This window comes from Vigna umbellata, chromosome 4 (genome assembly GCF_029865625.1).
Source record: "Vigna umbellata cultivar VRB3 chromosome 4, Vumbellata_1.0, whole genome shotgun sequence".
Lineage (NCBI taxonomy): Eukaryota > Viridiplantae > Streptophyta > Magnoliopsida > Fabales > Fabaceae > Vigna > Vigna umbellata.
The window spans coordinates 15,740,955-15,763,998 of NC_142168.1; the positions used below are offsets into that span (position 1 = coordinate 15,740,955).

Sequence of the window (23,044 nt, forward strand, 5' to 3'; positions counted from 1 at the left end):
AAGTCCCGCATACCATAACACATGGTATTAACCAAAAGTCAAATTCAACCATCCACATTCTTCGCGCTAGAGATAGATCAATGTCACCAATATCATCAAGAGTCATGTGGAGATGATTGTCCAAGAGAATGAATAACTCTATACTCAACACCCCTTGCCATTCCTAATTAAAACGGTAGCGTTTATTAGTTAAGATTTATTCTAATATCGGAAGTAAGCCAACACTAACACAATATTAAAATGACATTCCTCTAGTCTTAATTTGATTTAACTATTGTTTAGTAAATTATCTTCGTGTTATAAAATTTAAAACGTTATTAAAATATAAATGTGTGAAAAAAATTACTAATAATAATATATACATATTTCAATTATAAAAAGAAAAGGGATTTATGAAAGTTTCCTTGTGCATTTATTTAAAAAAGAGGTTCACTATTTTAGACCTCATAACAGATCATAGAACTCATTATCCAAAGAAAAAAAAATGGTTAAATATGTTTTTAGTCCCTTAACGATCAAGCAATTTTGGGTTTAGTCCGTGTTCGAAAGGTTTGTTCATTTTAGTCCTCTTAGTTTTGAAACTCTTCCAATTAGTCCTTAAAATTGGACGACGTTAACTTTTGTTTGATGTGGCAAACGACGAGCCCACGTCTGATGCCAACTTCCCTTTTTATTCTCTGCCACATTGCTTTTCTTTTTAGAAATCAGAGTAAGTGATTGCCATGTTTTGGTTTATGAAATCAGATTAACATTAGGGTTCTTAACTTGCTTTTTTTTCAATTGGGGGAAAAGTTGAGCCTTGCGTTTTCTCCTCTAAGCTTAAACGTTGCGTTGTCGTATGCCAAAGCTTCTTCAGTGGTTTCGAATGTACCAAGCCAAAGACGAGTGCGATTCTTGGGGAGTCTGATCTCCGCCACCCACTTGCCTTAGTGCCTCTGCCTCACCCCACGGTAAAGCTTTGTGGGCTTGGAAAGAACACGACCACCCACTTACTTCATGGGAACGAGCTTTGGGCTAAGAAACTAGGCGTGTGTAACCTGGATTTGGGCTTGAATGTGGAATGTTTGAGATGGGGTGAGTTGGTTGAGTTTGATGGAACTGGCTAGATTTAGAGGCTTTTGGTCATAAATTGAGAAGAAGTTTGGAGAAGATAAGGAAGCGTAAGTTATGGAGGAATCCGTTTTCATAAAAGGTTCAAGTGCTTTCATCAGCTCTTGATCATTGCAGGGGTCTAAGAAATCTGGCAGCACCATGCTACTGTTATTGTACATATGCATAACTGTCGTCATGCTCTGTAACAGACAAGATAATATGAAACAAGTGAAAAATGTAAATGAAGAGAAGAACCTGTCTCAGTTCCAAAATAAGAGAACAAGGGATGTTGCTTTGCTTTCTTAAAGAAAATGAAAATAAAGAATGCTTCGAGTAGAATGTATCAAGTAGAATGCTTCGGGTAAAACTACTTTTCCCCAATTGAAAAAAAGTAAGTTAATAACCTTAATGCTAATATGATTTCATAAATCAAAACATGGCAATCACTTAATCTGATTTCTAAAAAGAAAAGCAATGTGGCAGAGAGTAAAAATGGAAGCTGGCATCAGACGTGGGTTCGTCGTTTGCCACATCAAACTAAAGTTAACGTCATCCAATTTTAAGGACTAATTATAAGAGTTTCAAAACTAAGAGGACTAAAATGAACAAACCTTTTAAATATGGACTAAATCCAAAATCGCTTGATAGTTAAGGGACTAAAAACATATTTAACTAAAAAAAATATATATTAGCATTAACATCTCTCTAAGGGTGTAACACCTACCATTGGCTCTGCTTAGCATGTCAAACTGCTCCACTTCCTCCTTGATAAATACTCCATAAATAAATCCATTATAATATTAGCTCGGAGGATAACCATGAATAAGATGTTTAAAAGATAAATCTTTAGGAGAAGAGGAGTGATGGAATCCTACTTGACTTAGTCTTCCTTTTGTATGTTTATCTTTTATAGTTTAGCTCTTAAGGAGCATGGGTTACTATAAATACCCAGCTCCTCTATTGTATTGGGACTTTTGAGATTAATGAGAATTGAGTTTTCTGAATTAGAAACTCTTCTCTCTTGAAAGTCATAGGCTAGAGAGTCCAAAGACTCCCTCTAGCCACCTTCCAAGCACCATTCCCATTTCCATTTTTCAATTACCACCGTACTTCTCTCTCACGTCACCTTTCCTCCACTCTAAACCATTAATTCACTGCCACATCTGCAGCGCTTCAACGACACCTCACTACACCTTACGCGTCTTCGTTTCAAGAGAGCATTTCTCTCTCGGGTCCCTCGTCTCCCTCGTCTCCAGCCATGGTTCTTCACGGTGAGTCTTCTATCCTTGCAGATTCACTTTGTCATTCTCGTTTCTCTCTCGTCACAGCCTCTTCCACCATTTTGTTCATATTTTGACCGTTTAAACACCTCTCTTCACATCGTTTTCCATTTTCCACCGATTGAACCCTCCTTTATTTCGATCTAAACCTTTTCCACCATTCAATCTCCATTTATCACCGTTTAATCGGTCCAAATCGAGTATATTCCCACTTCTAGGGTTTCATTCGAGTCTCTCAGGTTCCCACAGATTAAATCCTAAATTCTAGGGTTCCATATGTTCAACCTCAGTTTTCCCTTCGCTCTCTAACTTCTATTCTATTCCGCTGCGTCTTCATCTCTCTGGAGGAAGCTTCGAGGAGTCCGCGTCGCGTCTTCGATCTCTCCTCGGGCGTTCGTCCATCAAGTGGTATTCAGAGCTCAGGTTCGAGCACGCTTCAGAGGTAAGTTGTCTCGCGTTCTCTGTTTTCCCGTTGTTTTCTCTTGATTCCAAGTTTAGTTGTTTTCTTGATTCGGTCTTGTCCGAGTCATGTTTCGTTCATTTGATTCTGAGTCGTGTTTAATTTTGTTCATTCTCTGCGTTGTTTTATGATTCCTTTAATGTCTTGTGTTGTTTCGCTATTATGAGTTTCCTTCACTTATGCGTTGTTCATTACATCTCTCTATTGTCTTGTCTTGTTTGTGTTTCGTGTTTTGAATCTCTTCATATCTGTTTCGGTTTCCAAGTTGCATTTCCTGTGCCTTGAGTCAATGTTTTTATCATTTTATTCGGTGAATCCAATTTGTTTGAGTCTTTTATTTTCTAAATCCATTTCTGTCATGTTTTAGTCTTGTGCTTTGCTTATTTTGTCATTTTAAATCTGTGTTTAATTGGTTTAGTATTCAATTTCGTGAGTACCTGAAGTTAACCTTGGTGTAATTTCTGTCAAGCCTCAAAAGCTATGACTCATTCGAATGAATAAGCTGGCTGACAGATTTCCATTGGCAATTTTGAATGATTGCATTGTCATATCTGATTTGAGTTTGGCTGTTACTCACAAATGCACACCATATGAGCTATGAAAAGTTTAACTAAGAGCTCGGGTGTTTGTACTTGGCAGTAGCTAAAATTGACTTTTGATTTGCAAGTTTCCTTTGAATTCATTGTTATCTGTGAACTAAGTTTGGTTCTATAAGTTGAACTGCTTGCCAGTAACAAGTACACATCTCATAAGCAATGAAATACATGGCATAGCTTGGTGGTACTTTGTGAAAACACAGCATTCTCTTGTTTCAATTACACCGAGATTGAATCTGTCTTAGTGTCTTGTGTGTGTGGTTGTATTCTATACTTAGTATTAGATCATTACTAAGTTCTAACATCAGTACATCCTAGAGTCATTGTGTTTGAGTGCTTTAATTTCTTTTCTGCAGAATTAAATTTGATTTGACTTGTGTTACTGCACATTTGTGTCAAAGTTGTTCTGGCTTAAAATTTGTAAGTGGTTGATGATTAAGTCCACAAAAATCTGCATCACATCAGCAGTACTTGTAATCTTGTACAAAACAACCACTAAATCTGTGATTTGAATTTGAACATAGCAGTAACACTTGTAATTGGAGTTGATTCTACTGATTTCATTGTGAAACAGTGCATAAGGCTGAAATTAACAATGTTAGATGCTGCACTAAAATTCTGAAATAAAGTGAATCAGTTTGAACATTTGTTTACAAAAATTCTGCAATTTGTTCTTGATCTTTTTATTGCTTTTGAAATCTACTCTAGAACTGATCTTAGGATCCTGTTTGAGTGCTTACTTTGATCAAAAGCTTTGTTTCTTGATTGTCATTGTTGAATGTTCTGGTTTTGTCTCAATGCAAGTGTAAATTCTGATCTGCTTTTCATAATTGAGCTTTTGTTGCTTTCATAATCTGATCTTGAGTCAGTTCTCTGTTGTGCTGTTAGTTTCATTATCTGGTGCTTACATTGTTGGTGGTTGTCCTGTTTTGTCCATTACTTTGCCTTAGCATAGCCTTGTCTAAAATTGAGAAGTTTTTACACTTTGGTTTCTAGAGTTTGAAAGAGGTTTGTGTGCTTGGTAGCATCTTAGGTGGTGGTGGTCTAAAAGACTCTCCAGCTGTGTACTGCCAAGGGGGAATCTCCCTTCCAAACCTTTCCATTTTGAGTGCTTTAAGCTTTTAAAAAGAAGCCTGAGTGTTGTGAGTTTTGTAAGGCTGACTTGGCCTAATTCCTTGGCACTTTGAAATAGAGAATTCATTGTTAATCTAACTGTTTTGTGATTGTTCATTGTGCAGGAAAAGAAATTGGATCAAGTAGATTGGAGCAGTTGTGATTTGCTTAAACTGACATTGCATTCATTTTGGCTTATAAACTGTTTGCTGAAATCATTGAGATATTATATGTCTGAATGTGATTACTGATTTCATGGTTTGCTTACAATTGTTGAAATCTGTTGAGTTCTTATTAGCACCATCATTCTTTCTTTGTTGAGATCATTTTTCCAAATGCATATAGAAAATATTTTTCTGGTATTAATCACATGCAGATTTCAGTTTTGTTCAGATTGATTGAATTACATCCATTGCATCTGGTTAATGTCCATTCCTATTTGTATTTGCTGGATTGGGGTTTGATTTTGTATGCAGAAATGAACCAGTGCAGGGTGTCCAATAGGAGTTGATATTAGTTTAGAATGAGCAACCAGAAGCAGAAGCAATTCACGTGGGAGTGTTGAACTGAAGGGAGTTTCTTTCACCTTAAATTGCTTTTGTTTTGGTTGAAATATTCTTGCTATAATGTTGAATCTGGTATGACAGTTTTTGTACACTAGGATTAGCCCATCTGAATTCTGAATTGGAATTGTTCTGCATTGCATTGGATTAATCTGATTTTGATTAGACTGGAACTGATTTGTTGGTAGTTTAGCTTGAGCAGGAAATTACTGAGAAAACAGCAACCTAAGCACTTCATGTGAAAGCTATCTGAACTAAAGGGAGTTATCTAGTTTAATTGCTTCTGAATGTTTAAACTGTTTTGGATTTAAATTGCTCATTGTGAATTACATCATCTTGCTGAATTGGGTGTGATTTTCTTGCAGTTTATTCCTAGAGAGCAAAAGACAATTTCTTTGTAACTGCATCAAGGGCACAAGACCGAGAAAAGGGAAGTGCTTACTGATAACAGTTGAAAAACTGTTATTTTCATGCTTAAAGTTGATACTAAAAGCAACCTTTAGACTTAGAAACTAGCTCGAAATCATGCCTTTTGTTTATATTTTCATAAATAAGAGAGCTGGACAGGTTTATGCTTGATTTAAGTGTTTTTGTGCAGGTTTTGAGGTGAATTTGGTGAAAGAAGTGAAGAATAAGAGAGAGGACATTAGAAAAGACAAGAAAGAGTGCAAAAAGGAGAAGTCGAAGGCACCGCTCAGCGGCAAACTACCGCTGAGCGGCACTCAAGAGGTGACGTTGGAACCGCTGAGGGGCAAAATGGCCGCTGAGGGGAAGAAAGAAGACGCGCAATCACCGCTGAGCGGTAAATACCGCTGAGCGGCACTTTTTGGGCTTGGACTTTTGTAATCTTTTGTAACTCTAGATTAGTATATAAGGGCTTGCACGTCCTATAGTTAGGCATCTTTGGCAGAAACGAGGCAAACACTCTCTCTTTCACCCCTTTGAAGGAGGATCTTGGATGCTAAGGCTACCTCTTCCACTTTATTGGGTTTATTCTTTCATACTTTCATTGTTATTCATCTAGGTTCACCATGAATATGGTGAACTAAACCTTGTATGTTTGTTGGGGAATCAAAGTAATCTCTTGAAGCTCTCATATATGGATTTGTTGAGTACATCTTTGAATTAAGACATATGCTTTCTTTCATCATTAGTTAGGGTTTTTCCTCTTTGCTCAATGCTTGCATTGTTTAACTCATTCTAATGCATGATTATTGGTTTTGTTGATACGGACACGTACGGGGAAATCTAGATCCGGGGAATTTCTCTCAATATTATACTGACAATATTATATTGGTTGCCTTAAGCTCCTGCGCAAAATAAACTAATCATTAGGAATGCTAGGAATTGTATGAACTATTTGATTAGGGAGAAGCCATCTAGAATGGTACTTTAGAGAGTGGCATTAACAATGATGATTTGAATGTTGAATTCCTAAAATATATGAGAGTGGATGAGATGAAATTGACCCCCAACAACATATTCATTCATATATTCCATTGAAAGTGTTTATCTTTTGTCTTTGCCATTGATCAAAATTCATGCATACATGTTTATTTTCTGTCTTGCATTTTAAACCCAAATATTTCGTTTGTAAGTCTTAGTTAATCAAGAAACCACATAACTAAACTAGGCCGTGAGTCCTTTGGGAAGAACGATACTTGGTCTTACCAAGTTTTATTACTTGAACGATTCGGTCATACTTGCCGATTGTGAAACAAGTTTGTGACATCATATTTTGGTGCTTACAAATTTGTCCATCAAGTTTTTGGCGCCGTTGCCGGGGATTCGTGGTTTAACTGGTTAATTTGTGTGATTATTGATTATCTTTGACTTATTTTTTTTATTTTATTTTAAATTTCGAATTTTTATTTTATTTTATTTTTCTGTTTATATTTTTCAGTTTGTATTTTATTTGATTTTATTTTATTTTTCTGTTTTCTGTTTTTCTGTTTTCTATTTTTATTTTCTGTTTTTTATTTTTTGGTTTTTATTTGATTTTATTTTATCTTTTTAGATTAGATTTTATTTTATTCTTACTCTATCTTTTAGGTTAGGTTAGATTTTATTTTATTTTATCTTTTAGATTAGATTTTATTTTTTAGATTAGGTTTTATTCTATTTTATTTGATTCTATCTTCTAAATCTTTTTATCTTCTGAATATATATCTTCTTCTATATTTTTTTGTGCTAACAAATATTTCCTAGAGTTTTGTGCCTAATGTCTGCAGAATGCAATTTGGTCAAGAGTTTAACTATATGGGCACTCAATTCTACCAAAGTAATCTCAACCAATGGTGGGAACCTCACTCAAGCATGGATCAAAGCCAATTTTGGCAAGCTGCCGGACAATTTGAGAACCAACCACAACAACAATGGCAGCAAAAATCCTCTCTATCAGAAAGTTTGGAGGACACCCTTCAACGATTTTTGAAAAGTTCCGACTCTACTCAGAAAAGCATTGAAGAATCATGTAAAAGGATGGAGATGCACTTTCGTTACATTAGTCAGAGATTGGATGATGAGGTTAATACTGAAGTTAACCTTAAGGAGGAAGGGCAAACCAATGTCACTGAAAGTGACAAGATTCTTGATGAGAAAAAAATAGAGGGAGATGCGGAAAAGATAGAGAGAAAAGAGAAAGAAGAGTTGAGTGAGAAAAATAAAGATGAAGAAAAAGAGAAAGAAGTGGTTGAGAGAGAAGAGAGAAAGAAGATTTGTGTGAAAATAAAGAAGTTGAAAAGAAAAAGAAAAGGGAAGAAAAAAATAAAAGAAAAGAAAAAGAGAAAATTTAGGGAGAGAAAAAGGAAGAAAAAGAAGATGAGAGGAAAGAAGAAGAAATCATATGAAAAATCACATCCTCATCTAAAGAAGAATCATAGGAAGGAAAAGAAGTTCAAGTGCTTTATGGAAATCTTCAAGAAATTGGAGATTAAAGTTCCTATGATTGAGACACTGCAACAGGTTCCTGGTTTGATCAAATTTCTGAAGAAGTTCAGTAGAAAGAAGAAAAAGAAGAAGGAACTTGAACTTTATTGGGTCAAGCTAATGACGTTAAAAGAGCGCTTGCTGGGAGGCAACCCAGTGATTGACAAACTTTTGATTTTGATTTTGGTTTTGTAATTTTTAAGTTGTGGACTTTATTTTGTAATTATTTTGGAGATAGCATCTACTGAAGGATGCTAGGTGGTTAAGTATCTACTGAAGGATACTATGTTTGAAACACCTACTGATGAGTGTTGGTGGATTTTGGGTCAGGCTCGTGACGTTAAACAAGCGCTACCTGGGAGGCAACCCAGTTGATTGATTGTTTTTGTTTGTTTATTTTTAGTTAGGATTTGCATAAGCATTTTTAACATTGAATTGCAGGGAACCTATGAGAGACATGTAGGGAAGGCACGTAGGTCAAGAAAAGAAGGAGGGGAGCACTTCACGAAAGTGCCGCTGAGCGTCAATTACCGCTGAGCGGTACTATCGCAGAGGGGCTTAAGTTCCCCTTAGCGGGACCCGAGCCCATTAGGGTATTTTTATACCCCAAGCTGCGTTTTAAGGGTTTATTTTCTGGCTTCTCTCTGCACAAACACTTCCACACACATTCTCTTAGGTTTTCCACATCTTTTCACTCTTCCCTCTTTAGAAAATCTCTCTTTCACTCACTTTTTCACTAGTGTGCCATCAAAGTTTGGGGTTGGAAGAGAGCATTCTAGTTTGGAAGCATTCTCATATCATCTAGCATCTCCACCCAAGTAAGTAAAATGCATTTTGTTCATTCTAGGGTTCTTGAAATTGACTGTGATTGTCAAAGCATGAATATTTAGGGGTTTTGATTTCTATGCATGATTTGATGATATATTTGATGTTTGAACCGATTAAACTGCTTGATTATGAACTGGAAAACTGAAAATTGCATTTGGGTGGAGTTAGGACAGTTTAAAAACGAGATTTGCAAAAATCTGCAGATCACCGCTGAGCGGCATTTACCGCTGAGCGGCACTCTGCCAGATTTGCTTTTTCTGGTTTGTTGCGTGTTTGAATGTGGCACTGGTGGCGCTGAGGGGAAATTCTGGCCCTCAGCGGTGGTTTAGCTTCAAAAGGAGTTTTGTTTTGTGTTTACTAATGATTAACATCGTGTTCTGTGGTTTTGGATTTATGTTTGAATGCAGGAATGGCATCCTCTTCAGGAAAGAGATTGAAAACCATGGCAACCAAGAGAAAGGAAAAGGAACCAGAGCAGCCCCATAATGGCAGGTTCCTCTCTAGGAAACATGAGAAGCACTTTAGGGTGGTTCAGGACAGGAGACTTCTGATGGAGAGAAAGGTTGGAATGATACCTAACTTTGCTCCTCAATTTGGAGAGCAAGTGTTAGGGAATGATTGGGGAAAGCTAGCCACTTATCCATCACCTGCCAACATAGCTGTGGTGAAAGAATTCTACACCAATGCAAAGAAGATTGGTGATTATCCAGCTGAGAATTATTTGGGCTATGTCAGAGGCCATGCTATCAGGTATGATCCTGATTCAATTAATAACTTTCTGGACACTGTATGGGCTGGTGAGCAGTGCCAGTTTGCTCTTTGCATGGAGGAAGGTGCTGATTATGAGGATGTGGAGAGAGTATTGTGTATACCTGGAGGACACTTCCAAAGGAATAGATCTGGCTCAGTGGTTAATATTAGGAGGACAGATTTGACTCCTCTTGCAAAGTATTGGATGGCATTTTCTCATGCCAACATTCAGCCATGTTCACATGTGTCAGATATTACTCTCAGCAGGGCACTCTTCATCTACTGTGCTATCAGAAACTTGAATGTTAATATTGGGCAGGTGATAGCTGATGAGATTAGTGTGTGTGCTAACACCTCAAACAACAAAGCACCACTGGGACATCCTTCTTTGATCACTCACCTTTGCAAGCTAGCTGGGGTGGACACTTCTGTTCCACCATTTGAGAGGCCAAGAAAAGCTATAGATGAGGCCTATTACAGACAGTACTGTGGAGGTGAGGAGGCAGCCCAGCCAGTGCCACCACGCCAGGCTCGTAGAGAGAGAAGGCCAGCACAGAGCAGGACTTCTGCTGATACTCATGAGGCAGAACCATTCCAGATGAGGGACATGTATATGTCTCTTATAGGTGCTCAGTTGCAGTCCATTCACAGAGGGCAGGTGGCCACGGCTGAGATGATAGTGGGGATGTATGATACCCCTCCAGCACACAGGTGGACTATGGATGAATTCCATAATGTGGTAGCTTGGCCAGAAGAACCATGGCATGGAGGAGCTGAAGCAGCTGAAGCTTCAGCCCGAGACATGGATGAAGATGAAGCTGAGGAGGAGGATGCATTTGATGAAGATGATGATGAAGAGGAAGAGGAAGATACAGAGAGCTCGGACTGATGAGGAGCTAAGATAGCATTTACTGATGAATGCTATCATATGATTATGCTTTTGTGGTTTAAGTTTTCTGAACTTATTTGTTTTTGTTTTTAGATTAGGGTTTGATGTACTCTATCGAACACCTGGTTTGTTATGATGGTTTGCTATTAACTGTGATTGTGTGATAAGTAATGCTTGATGATGCTTATTGATTGATTGATGTTGAGATGATGTGCACATTAAAATGCTTATACAGGTGATTCACAAGCTTTGTGAACAAATGCATAATATCATGATTGTGATTGTGAAATTAAGCAGGATGTGCATGTCAAATGTGAATGAGCTTATATGTGAGGTTTTGAGCTCCAGAGTTGTTATTGTTGAATGCTATTACTTTGAAAGCATGAATGACTTTGCCCAGGTTTTCTATGATTGAATCAATTGCTTGTTTTGCATCATATGATCAAAGGCCGTGTTTTTGAAACCCTTTTTATTGGCCAAATTCATAAAGTTAGCCTTCTAAAAGAGAACACGTTGTGTTCTATCCTTTGAACCCTTAGCCTTAAATATACACTGAACACCCTTGATTGAAAATCTTTACCTTGAGTTAAGTAGAAGATCTTGTGTGGTATTGTTAAATGTTCAAGTTTGGGGTTATTGGGGAAACATGGAAAAGGAAAAAGCATTGAGCTAAGAGCTAAAAAGTAAGAATATGCAAAGGAAAGAAAAGAAAAAGAAGCAAAGCTCAATGCAAATGCAAAAGCAAAGGCAAAAGAAAGTTGGGAATGAATAAGAAGATTGTGTTGTTATGATTCTCTTAACTCAAGGATTTTGTGATCCAGAAAAACCAATTTTCTTGTTAGCCCAGCCACATTATAAGCCATTGAAAAGTCCTTGTGATGATGCATGCTTGTGAATGTATTTGATTGTGGTTAAATGAAAGGCAAAGTTGATTCATGTGACATTGTGATAGTGGAGTGAATGAGTGAAACACTTTACCTCTTATACACTTGTGTGTTGAGTGAAACACTTTACCTAGTGAGGAAATATTCCATAAGCACATGAACATCCATGCTTAATTGATTGATCATTCATGAAAAATAACATTTGTTGGAATTTAAATGACTTTGTGAACACTAAAGCATGTGCACATCTTGATTGAACTCTTGGTCTTAAGTTTGAGTGAAGTTATTACTTATCTTGAAAAGAGGATTTTGAATGAGTGAACCATCATATGAATTGGTTGGAGATGGAGTTACATTTTATTTGCTTGAGGACAAGCAAAGTTCTAAGTTTGGGGTTGTGATAACAGTTGAAAAACTGTTATTTTCATGCTTAAAGTTGATACTAAAAGCAACCTTTAGACTTATAAACTAGCTCGAAATCATGCCTTTTGTTTATATTTTCAGAAATAAGAGAGCTGGACAGGTTTATGCTTGATTTAAGTGTTTTTGTGCAGGTTTTGAGGTGAATTTGGTGAAAGAAGTGAAGAATAAGAGAGAGGACATTAGAAAAGACAAGAAAGAGTGCAAAAAGGAGAAGTCGAAGGCACCGCTCAGCGGCAAACTACCGCTGAGCGGCACTCAAGAGGTGACGTTGGAACCGCTGAGGGGCAAAATGGCCGCTGAGGGGAAGAAAGAAGACGCGCAATCACCGCTGAGCGGTAAATACCGCTGAGCGGCACTTTTTGGGCTTGGACTTTTGTAATCTTTTGTAACTCTAGATTAGTATATAAGGGCTTGCACGTCCTATAGTTAGGCATCTTTGGCAGAAACGAGGCAAACACTCTCTCTTTCACCCCTTTGAAGGAGGATCTTGGATGCTAAGGCTACCTCTTCCACTTTATTGGGTTTATTCTTTCATACTTTCATTGTTATTCATCTAGGTTCACCATGAATATGGTGAACTAAACCTTGTATGTTTGTTGGGGAATCAAAGTAATCTCTTGAAGCTCTCATATATGGATTTGTTGAGTACATCTTTGAATTAAGACATATGCTTTCTTTCATCATTAGTTAGGGTTTTTCCTCTTTGCTCAATGCTTGCATTGTTTAACTCATTCTAATGCATGATTATTGGTTTTGTTGATACGGACACGTACGGGGAAATCTAGATCCGGGGAATTTCTCTCAATATTATACTGACAATATTATATTGGTTGCCTTAAGCTCCTGCGCAAAATAAACTAATCATTAGGAATGCTAGGAATTGTATGAACTATTTGATTAGGGAGAAGCCATCTAGAATGGTACTTTAGAGAGTGGCATTAACAATGATGATTTGAATGTTGAATTCCTAAAATATATGAGAGTGGATGAGATGAAATTGACCCCCAACAACATATTCATTCATATATTCCATTGAAAGTGTTTATCTTTTGTCTTTGCCATTGATCAAAATTCATGCATACATGTTTATTTTCTGTCTTGCATTTTAAACCCAAATATTTCGTTTGTAAGTCTTAGTTAATCAAGAAACCACATAACTAAACTAGGCCGTGAGTCCTTTGGGAAGAACGATACTTGGTCTTACCAAGTTTTATTACTTGAACGATTCGGTCATACTTGCCGATTGTGAAACAAGTTTGTGACATCATATTTTGGTGCTTACAAATTTGTCCATCACTTACTGCCATACACATCACCTTGTGTAATCTGTTTTGGATAAGCAAATTTTGATTGAAGATCCGTGCATTTACTTTGTAGGAAACTGATCAGGAAAGACCAAGAGAATTGATAGCCGAAGCACAAAGTGGAACAACAAAGTTGAGCATGAAGTGGACCAGTACCAAGACCGTAGCAGCCTAGTATAGTTATTTTCTTTTGTAATTGTTTTCCTTTAATTTGTTTGTAATAGGCTTGTGTTAGCCTACTGTTAGTTTCATTTTTGTTGTGTAAAAGGGCCTTTTATAAAGTCCAAGTTCTTTGGAAGAGTCCTTGGTGCTCTTTCAAACTCTTGGCAACTTTATTTGCTTTTATTTTTAGCATAGCTAGACAGGTGAATGTGTCTTGTTAGCCAAAGCTACAAGCTTCATCATAGACTTTAATATTGATTTGAATTGTGTTTATCGTAGGGGTCATTAGAGTCCGCTGGATTCTTAGTGTTTTGTTTATATTGATTTGTTTTGAGTTTTACGTTTAGGGTTGATTTAGGCTAAAAGGGATTAAACTCTAAGCCCTATCACATTAGAGTCCGAGTGTCTAGTCTTTTGATTGTGCTTAATTGTTTGTGATTGTTTGAGTTGTGTACTTTGTTTCTAAAGGTGATTTTAGTTTAAGGGGTAATTAGTTAGTAGCCTAAGACATTTCTGGCAAGGCAAGACTTGGTACTTAAGCAGCTCTTTAGCTCACCTCTCTTACCTGGGACTTGTCTAAGTGAAAGTTTTGAACCCTTTAGATTAAGAAAACTTTTAAAAACAAAGATGTCTTCTTATGGTTCATATAGGTCTTCTAGGTTAGATAAAGTTGATGAAATGTTTAAACAAGCTAGGAATCTTCCATCATTTGGTAAAGACATAGGTGCATTAACATACCTAGCTTGGGAGAAAGAAATTGATAAAATAAATCCTTGGTTTTATGAAGAGAGTGAATCTTATGTCCTTAGCATATATCTCTCTAAGTTAGAAGAAAATGCAAGTGAGTGGTGGGATGAAAGACAATATCATGTTAGGAAAGGTAGGAAGTCTTCCATACGTGATTGGCATGATTTAAAAGCTTGCATGAGAAGAAAGTTTGTGCCTTCAAGCATTAAAAGAAACCTAGAATTAATTAAGGATTGCATTGATGATGGAAAACTTTTTCTTGAGAGTTTAAAGGATCATGGGTTTCTTCGTAGAGAATTAGAATTTGGGGCAAGACTAAAGGAGATCAAGGATAAGAAAAGAGAAAGAGAGATTGAGAGAAAAGAAAAGGAAGAAAGAAAAAAAGAAGAGAAGAGAGAGAGAAGAAATAGAGAAAAGAGAAAAGAGAAAAAGAGAGGAATTAAGAAGAGAAGAGAGAAAAGAAGAAGAAAAGAAAGAAAGGCAAGAAAAAGAGAAGAAAGAAAAGGAGAAATTGTTACTGATGACAAATCCTATTCTTTCAAAGAATGTGGAACCTAAAAGGGAAGGTTTCCAAATCTTTACTTCTTTTCCAATAACTGATTACTTTTCAAATTTTGACTTCTCTTTCAAACCAATTGTCATGAAAACATTTTCAGAATATGACAATTCAAATCTTGATTTATTCTTATCTTTAAGAAAACAATTAACTCAAGATAAAATTGAATTTGGACTTCTAAAATTTTCAAAGATTATTAATCAAAGTATTAGAAGTTCTTATTCTCTTGTTTTTAAAGAAAAATTCTTTCTTGGATTGATATTAACAGAAGATATATTTGATGTGTATTGCAGATTCGTGTTTGATCCAGGAGGAAGAAAACTAGATCTAAAAGAATAAGGGCACTCGAAGATGGCCATGCTCCCAAAGATTGTGTGGAGCTTATTCATAAGGCGATTGCCAGATTTGAGGACAAATCTTTTCTTAAGAGGGAGGGCATGATGGAATCCTACTTGACTTAGTCTTCCTTTTGTATTTTTATCTTTTATAGTTTAGCTCTTAAGGAGCATGGGTTACTATAAATACCCAGCTCCTCTATTGTATTGGGACTTTTGAGATTAATGAGAATTGAGTTTTCTGAATTAGAAACTTTTCTCTCTCACGTCACCTTTCCTCCACTCTAAACCATTAATTCACTGCCACATCTGCAACGCTTCAACGACACCTCACTACACCTTGCGCGTCTTCGTTTCAAGAGAGCATTTCTCTCTCGGGTCCCTCGTCTCCCTCGTCTCCAGCCATGGTTCTTCACGGTGAGTCTTCTATCCTTGCAGATTCACTTTGTCATTCTCGTTTCTCTCTCGTCACAGCCTCTTCCACCATTTTGTTCATATTTTGACCGTTTAAACACCTCTCTTCACATCGTTTTCCATTTTCCACCGATTGAACCCTCCTTTATTTCGATCTAAACCTTTTCCACCATTCAATCTCCATTTATCACCGTTTAATCGGTCCAAATCGAGTCTATTCCCACTTCTAGGGTTTCATTCGAGTCTCTCAGGTTTCCACAGATTAAATCCTAAATTCTAGGGTTCCATATGTTCAACCTCAGTTTTCCCTTCGCTCTCTAACTTCTATTCTATTCCGCTGCGTCTTCATCTCTCTGGAGGAAGCTTCGAGGAGTCCGCGTCGCGTCTTCGATCTCTCCTCGGGCGTTCGTCCATCAAGGAGTATAATTAATTAATGTCTCCATTGTATTGTGTTGGTTGGAAGAAGAGACTAATAACACTTATTTCTCACTTGTAGTATAGAAAAAAATATTTGGAACATTTGTTACAAGTGGGTGGAAGTGAGAAAGGTGCATCTTAATCTACTAAAAGCTTATTTTCAACAATTCTATTTATTGACCACAAATAGAAGTTATGGAAGAGTGTATAGATTTTAATTATGAGGAACAAATGGAATCATAGGAATAAAGTTGACTTTAGGCAAACGAAAATAAATGAAGAAGAAATAGTTATTTTGAGACAATTAAATGTTTGGATTCGGATGAAGTATAAAATTGGTTGTTATTTTTCCTCATTCAGATTTGAGTTTTTTGTCCAATTCAATACATTTATTTGGTCACTTAGAAAATATAACAGAACCACAAATAAAAGACTCAATATAAGCCAGAAAAATTCCCATTAATAAACATGATATATAAATCTCGAGTTATATATATATATATATATATATATATATATATATATATATATATATATATATATATATATATTTTTTTTTTTTTCTTTTTTCTTTGCTAATAAAACATAATAAAAACGTTAGTTCTAATACAAAAATTAGAAATCATACAATAACAAAATAATCTCTTATAATAAAAGTACTGAAAAAAAACAACACAACTTATTAAAAATATATAAGAATCTGGTTTGAAACATAAAAAAGTACATAACATATTTAAAACTTGAATATATATTTTATTTTTCTTCTTTTAAAATATTTTAAATGTTTATAAAATTAATAAATGTTTTTGTTGTTGTAAAATTTTATTTTTATGTGTAATTTTGTAATATTTTATATAACTATTTCACCAATTTTATTAAAATTTATATAATTTTTAAAAATTATTTGACATTAAAAAAATAAGGATACGTTCTTTTCATAATTAACATTTATAAATATTATGTTTCTTATAGTGATTTTTATTTATTTTATAAAGTTAATTAATTTATTTTAAATTAGTAAAAGAACGAATATAAGTATAAATATGGAGATAAAGATGAAATAAAAACTTTATACCATAAGAATTAATTTTTATTATTTCGGAAATGTCTTAACACTAGTTTTTGAAACCATATTAAAAAATAAATTTTAATTCTAACTCGTTATTTCCACTGTTTTGTATCGTGTCATTTCACTTTATCTTCGATGAATGGCCAAGACACTATTATTCAATTAACACTTTTAATTGATATATATCGAATTATGTGTTAAATTAAGAGCATAATCAATATAAGACTACACAAACCAGATAACAAAATGAAATTATAAGTCTCATATGCAAGTTCTCTCACTTTCCAGGGACAAAGTTGGTGGCGTAGGCCCAGGCGTTGTTGTTGACGGGGTCGGCAAGGTGATCGGCGAGGTTCTCCAAAGGTCCCTTGCCAGTGACAATGGCTTGAACGAAGAAACCAAACATGGAGAACATGGCCAATCTCCCATTCTTCAACTCTTTCACCTTCAATTCAGCAAAGGCCTCTGGGTCATCAGCAAGGCCCAATGGGTCGAAGCTCCGACCCGGGTAGATTGGGTCAGTCACCTCACCCAAAGGCCCACCGGCAATGCGGTAACCCTCCACTGCACCCATCAATATCACCTGTGTGGCCCAGATGGCAAGGATGCTCTGTGCATGGATCAGGCTTGGGTTGCCCAAGTAGTCAAGCCCACCCTCACTGAATATCTGAGACCCAGCCTTGAACCACACCGCCTCCCCGAACTTCACACCGTTCCGGGCCAACAGTTCAGGGAACACACACCCCAAAGCCCCCAACATCGCCCATCGAGAGTGGATCACTTCCAGTTCACGGTTCCGAGCAAATGTCTCCGGGTCAGCAGAAAGCCCGGCAGTGTCCCACCCATAGTCACCTGGGAATTCCCCCGTCAGGTAAGAAGGAGCCTCACCCGAGAATGGGCCCAGGTACTTCACACGGTCTGGGCCGTACCATGGGCTTCCAGAGGAAACCGACTTGGAGGCCGCCTTCCTCATCGAAATCCTTCCACCGGAGAGTTCCGAGGTGGAAGGAGACAGCTTTATGGCTTGTCCAGCCAATGATGGCGAAGAGAGAGCCATGGTGGAAGCGGCCATTGCAATGTTGTAGAATGAAGCACTGAAAAAGAAAAAGCTTTGTAAGTGAATGGGGTGTTGTTGATGTATGGGTTTGCAGAGCCAATGATATATATATAGCTTAAAGAAGAAAGGTTTGTTATCTTTGGGAGATCTATAGCTGAATTTCTATTGGTTTGGTGCATCCTTTTTGTCCACATGCTTCTTCTCATATCACTTGTAGATTTCTAACGGTTTGTTTTGGAAACCCTACAAAGAGAAGAAACATCTGATAAAATATGATTGAATAGGTATTGTATCCAGTAAGAAATTGCCATGTGTGATTTTGGATAGGCTGAGTGTAATGAATAGATATATCTAAAGTTAGAAAATGGTAAAAGTATAAAGAAGCCAAACCAAGAGAGCAATTGACCCAACGGCACTGTTGCAAAAAATAAATAAATTACAAGATAATAATAATATATTGGACTTTTATTTAACAATAACACACTCCATTTATGGTCTGAATTCAATTACCAGGGAGCAAAGTTCTAGTCTTGATTGTTTTTCATTTGTTGATTTTTGCTTTTTTTAAACGAATCAGAAAATCAAGAAAAGTAAGTTTTTAAAAATTTGTTTTTCGAAAAACTGTGTGTAAAGAATTAATATTAATATTTAAAGTTTTGTTTGAATATTAATAATAAAATGTAACAATTCAATATTGACAGATATTAAATGTGTTTTTTCATCGTATGTTTAATACAAATTATTATTAATGATTTACATAAAAAATTCTACAAAACAGAAATGAAGAAATATTTAAATTATTTTTAATTTACATAATTAATTAATTAAAAGAGTGACATCTAATAAAGAAAATTTTAATAAAATCTATTAAGTTATTTATATAACATATGGAATAGCATGTAGATGAAAATATGTTTCATTTATTAATTTAACTTAATAATTTTATTAAGATCACATTATTCAAAATATTATTTATATTATTAAAAATTGTAATATTTTAGAACCTTCTATATATTTTGGTTATTTAAATAAAATATTAATTTAATTTCAATATATGGATACTTTTTAAAAATTTTAATAAATCGACCAAAATAGTTTTTTTTATTTTTATAGTGTTAAATTATGGTTGAAAATATGAAATTTTATATAATAAAATTTTGTACATAAAAACAATAATTCAAAATGATTTTAAAATATATTAAATACGAGATTTAATATTGAAACGCGAATATTAATAATTAATGTAGGTGGGCAAATTGAAATTAAAATGTATAGAAAAACATTAAAAATAATATTACTAATGTCGAAAATATAGTGATAAATTAGATTAAAATTTGATAGTTACTATAAAAATCACAACGTTATTTGTGTGAATATATATATATATATATATATATATATATATATATATATATATATATATATATATATATATATATATATATATATATATATTTTTTTTTTTTTTTGTTAATTAGAAACTAAAACTTTTCAGAACATGAATTCATCTATTTTTAAGAAGCTGAATATAAAAATAGTGAAATGATAGAGAATGACTTGTGAAGTTTTATAAACAAAAACTCAATTACAATTATTATTATATGATAACACTTGACGAGATGAAGTTTACATAAATCAAATGTATAAAACATTGACAACAAATCTCACATAATTATATTGTATTATAACTTACCTATCTTTCTACATGAACTGTGACAGCAATCACAATAACAAAACAATAATATTTTAAATTATGTTTAAATAAAATTTAATTAGTTATTTTATTTTATTTTTCTTTTAGAAATTTTCTTATTGTATCACGAAATTTTTTTTTCCGCATTCCCATATTTTTAAAATCTATTCATACTCCTGCTACAAATAATAGAAAAATAAATTCTGTATAATATTTAAATATTTCAAATTACAAAACTTGCAATGCAAATTTATATTTTATTGTACATGATACAAAATAAAATTGAAAAGAAAATTATATTTATGTAAAGTTACATTTCAGATTATATAATTTATATTATAAATTTTAAAAATATCTAAAATATAAATTATATTCTGAATTCAGAATACAAATTTATATTTTGAATTGTACAATAAATAAATAAATATATATATATATAATATAAATTTTTAAAAAATTGAAATGTAAATTTTATTTCAGATTACATATTTCGTTATATTACATTTCACTATATTACACATTTCATTATATTACCAGCAATTTTTGATGCTGTGTTTAGTTTGGAAAGATGATTTGGGACGAGTGAATGGATGAATTTGAAGGTAAATTTTTTTGTTGTTTATTTGAGTAGATTTGAAAGTGAATGAGAGTGAATTTGGAAGTAAAGTTAGTGAGAATTGGGGTAGAATTTGACCGATGTGATAGATAAAAAAAAATGGTTTAATTGGTAAAAATTGAAGATTAACAAATACCTTTAGTAGTAAAAGTAATATAAAATTGTAATTGTTAATATTATTATAATGGTAAAAATTATTATAATAAGAAAAAAAAATTAATTTCTAACATGAAAAAATTGTATTATTATTATTATTATAATAATAATAATAATAATTATAATTATAATAATAATTATAATTATAATTATAATTATAATTATAATTATAATTATTATAATAATAATAATAATTATTATTATTATTATTATTGTAAGGACCTAGAAATAGAATATTAGAGTAGATATGTGTATTAAAATAATGTGGCGAGCATTTCTATTTAAAAAAAAGAATTTTATAATATAAAGAGAAATTTCTAAAGCTCGGTTCATTATCTAAATACACTCTATCTCTTTAAAACATTGTTTTCTAAAATACTGTTTCCTTCCGTTCCTCTGACTTCTCTCTACCATCTCTCACTTTTGGGGTGTCGGATTGACGATCAGGAGGTACCTAGACGATCACGACGTCAAGGACTACGCATCTGACCGATCAATTGGGTGAATCGAGTGGGTAAGTGGTTATCCCTTTCTTGCGCGTCTAGGGTTCTTGATCTTGCAAATTGGTTTTGTTTGCATGGATCAAGGTTCCTTTCTTCCAAATTCTAGCTCAATTTAAGTTCTAAGGTTGTTTTTCATCACCAATTGGTGATTTGTAGGGTTTTTTAGAGTTGTCTTGCGGTGCAAGCAAGCTGTCGGGGTTTTTGTGGAGTGATGCAGTTGATCAGAGGTAAGGGGAGCTAGATTATTGTTTTAATTTGTAGTTTGGCATGTATGTGTGGTGAATTTTGTGTTATGGTACTGATTGAACTAAATTTAGGTTTTTGGTGTATATTGAGTTGTATATAATTAGAATGCTTGATTGTGAAATTTGAGAAATGGTGGTTGTGAACTGAATTGAATGTTGTATGAAGCTGTAATTAATCATACTAGAAGTGGGTAATCTGTTATAAGAGTAATGATATAGAAAGTTAAGTGAACCATACTTGTTTTAAGTTAATTTGGAAGAAGTGAGGTAGTGAAAAAATGAGTGGGTAATCTGTTATAAGAGTAATGATATAGAAAGTTAAGTGAACCATACTTGTTTTAAGTTAATTTGGAAGAAGTGAGGTAGTGAAAAAATGAGAACTAGGAGTTAAGGGCTCAATTGGTTTGTTGGGACAATTTGGGTAAGTCGAATGTGACTTGTTTGAGTCATCAAAATGGTCAAAAACATGTTCAAAGTGGTAAATTATGATTTGGGTCCCTAAGTTGATAAATTTGATGTTCTAGAGTATGAATTGATCCATAAACACTTTATATTGATGTTAGGAAGGTTTAGAATCACTTAGTCAAGTCTAGTTAGGTATATAACACAATCTAGGAGTGTTAGAAGTTGGGAAAAATGATAGAATTGGTAATTGGAGTTTGAGTTGCATAATTCTACAGATTTTGTTCTGAAGATTATGCAGACACGCTGTGCGAATGGATTCGCATAGCGAGTCACCCTAGCGAGATGCTCTCTGCCAGGGCATTCGTACAACGAATAGACGCGACGTGTGAATGGTTTGAGAGAGTTGCTCTCTGTTTGATGATCCGCATGGCGAATCGAGGCACTATGCGACTGGTTGGGGTCTAGGACTACTGCCAAATTTATTAGAATAGCGGATAGGTGCGCTCTATGAGTGTTTATGGAGTTTGAGCCACTGCCTAGTGCTCTCGCATAGCGATTTGGGGGCGCTATGCGAGGGGTTTGGGGTCGGATACAATTAGGAGTTTATTTGCATAACTAGTTTAATCGTTGTGCGAATGGTTATGAATGTAGGAGCTCAGTCTTGGGGGTTATCCTGAAACTCCAATGGTCTTTCATTCTCAAGTAGAGAGGATTGATCTATGTCGTGAGGAGTAGTAGGAGGTTTTAGTATTGAGGACTTCCAGTATGCTCCAAGGCGTGGTACAGAGTAACCTCGTGAGTATGGTAGGGTAAAACCCATTGGCAATGGCTTTGCAAAGCACTAGAAGCCACCATGAGTGCACAACCCGCCATAGCTCGACAATCATTCTAAGTCCGGACAGTCAAAGTCAGTGTAGTGTCATGTATGAAGAATTGATATGATGTGAATAAAAATGTATGATTGTATGAAACTTAGTTAATGAACATATGATTAATCTTTGTTTAAACTAGCTTACCCTGTAGTGTGCTTGTGTTTTGTATGTGTTGGTATTCTTTCTTCTGCAATGATCATCCGATGGGTGTGAGCAGAAGGAGATGAGGTGCCTCTAGAGCAGGCGTTGGACGGAGGAGATGAGGTGCCTCTAGAACCCTATTAAAAGCACCGCCACTATTTCTCATTAAATGTTCCTCTGTATCGCACCACCGTTTCTTTTTCTGTTTTCTTTTACCCTTTCTGTTTCCCTTTCTGTTTCTTCCCTCTCCTTATATAAACTTTCTTTGTATTGTACAATCTCATTATTCAAATAATACGAAAGAGGGTTATACTGTTTTCTTCCTCTGATTTCTTCTTATTCACTTCTCTAGGTTTATTCTCTTCTCTTTCCACAAAGCATTTGCTCACACACAAACGCCACTTCATGAACTTCCACAATGCACAGAAGCTTCTTTTGTTGTTCTTCTATGATGGTATCAGAGCTCTTCTTTGAAGAGCCCTGTTGCGCCAACCCTAAATCTCCTTTTCTTTATTGTCTTTTGTTTCTTTCACAATTTCTTGCATA

General features: G+C 34.8%; 1 protein-coding gene and 1 pseudogene across 1 annotated transcript; both read right to left on the bottom strand.

Annotated features, from left to right (window-relative positions):
* Positions 1 to 776: 776 nt before the first annotated feature.
* On the bottom strand, positions 777 to 1,289 carry LOC148199339 (ethylene-responsive transcription factor ERF057-like; annotated as a pseudogene).
* A 15,675-nt stretch (positions 1,290 to 16,964) lies between these two features.
* Positions 16,965 to 17,951, bottom strand: LOC124848196 (chlorophyll a-b binding protein, chloroplastic-like). The gene has a single exon (XM_047325840.2). It carries the CDS (start codon positions 17,880 to 17,882, stop codon positions 17,088 to 17,090), a length of 795 nt encoding a protein of 264 aa, XP_047181796.2. The 5' UTR covers positions 17,883 to 17,951; the 3' UTR covers positions 16,965 to 17,087.
* Between the last annotated feature and the right edge of the window lie 5,093 nt (positions 17,952 to 23,044).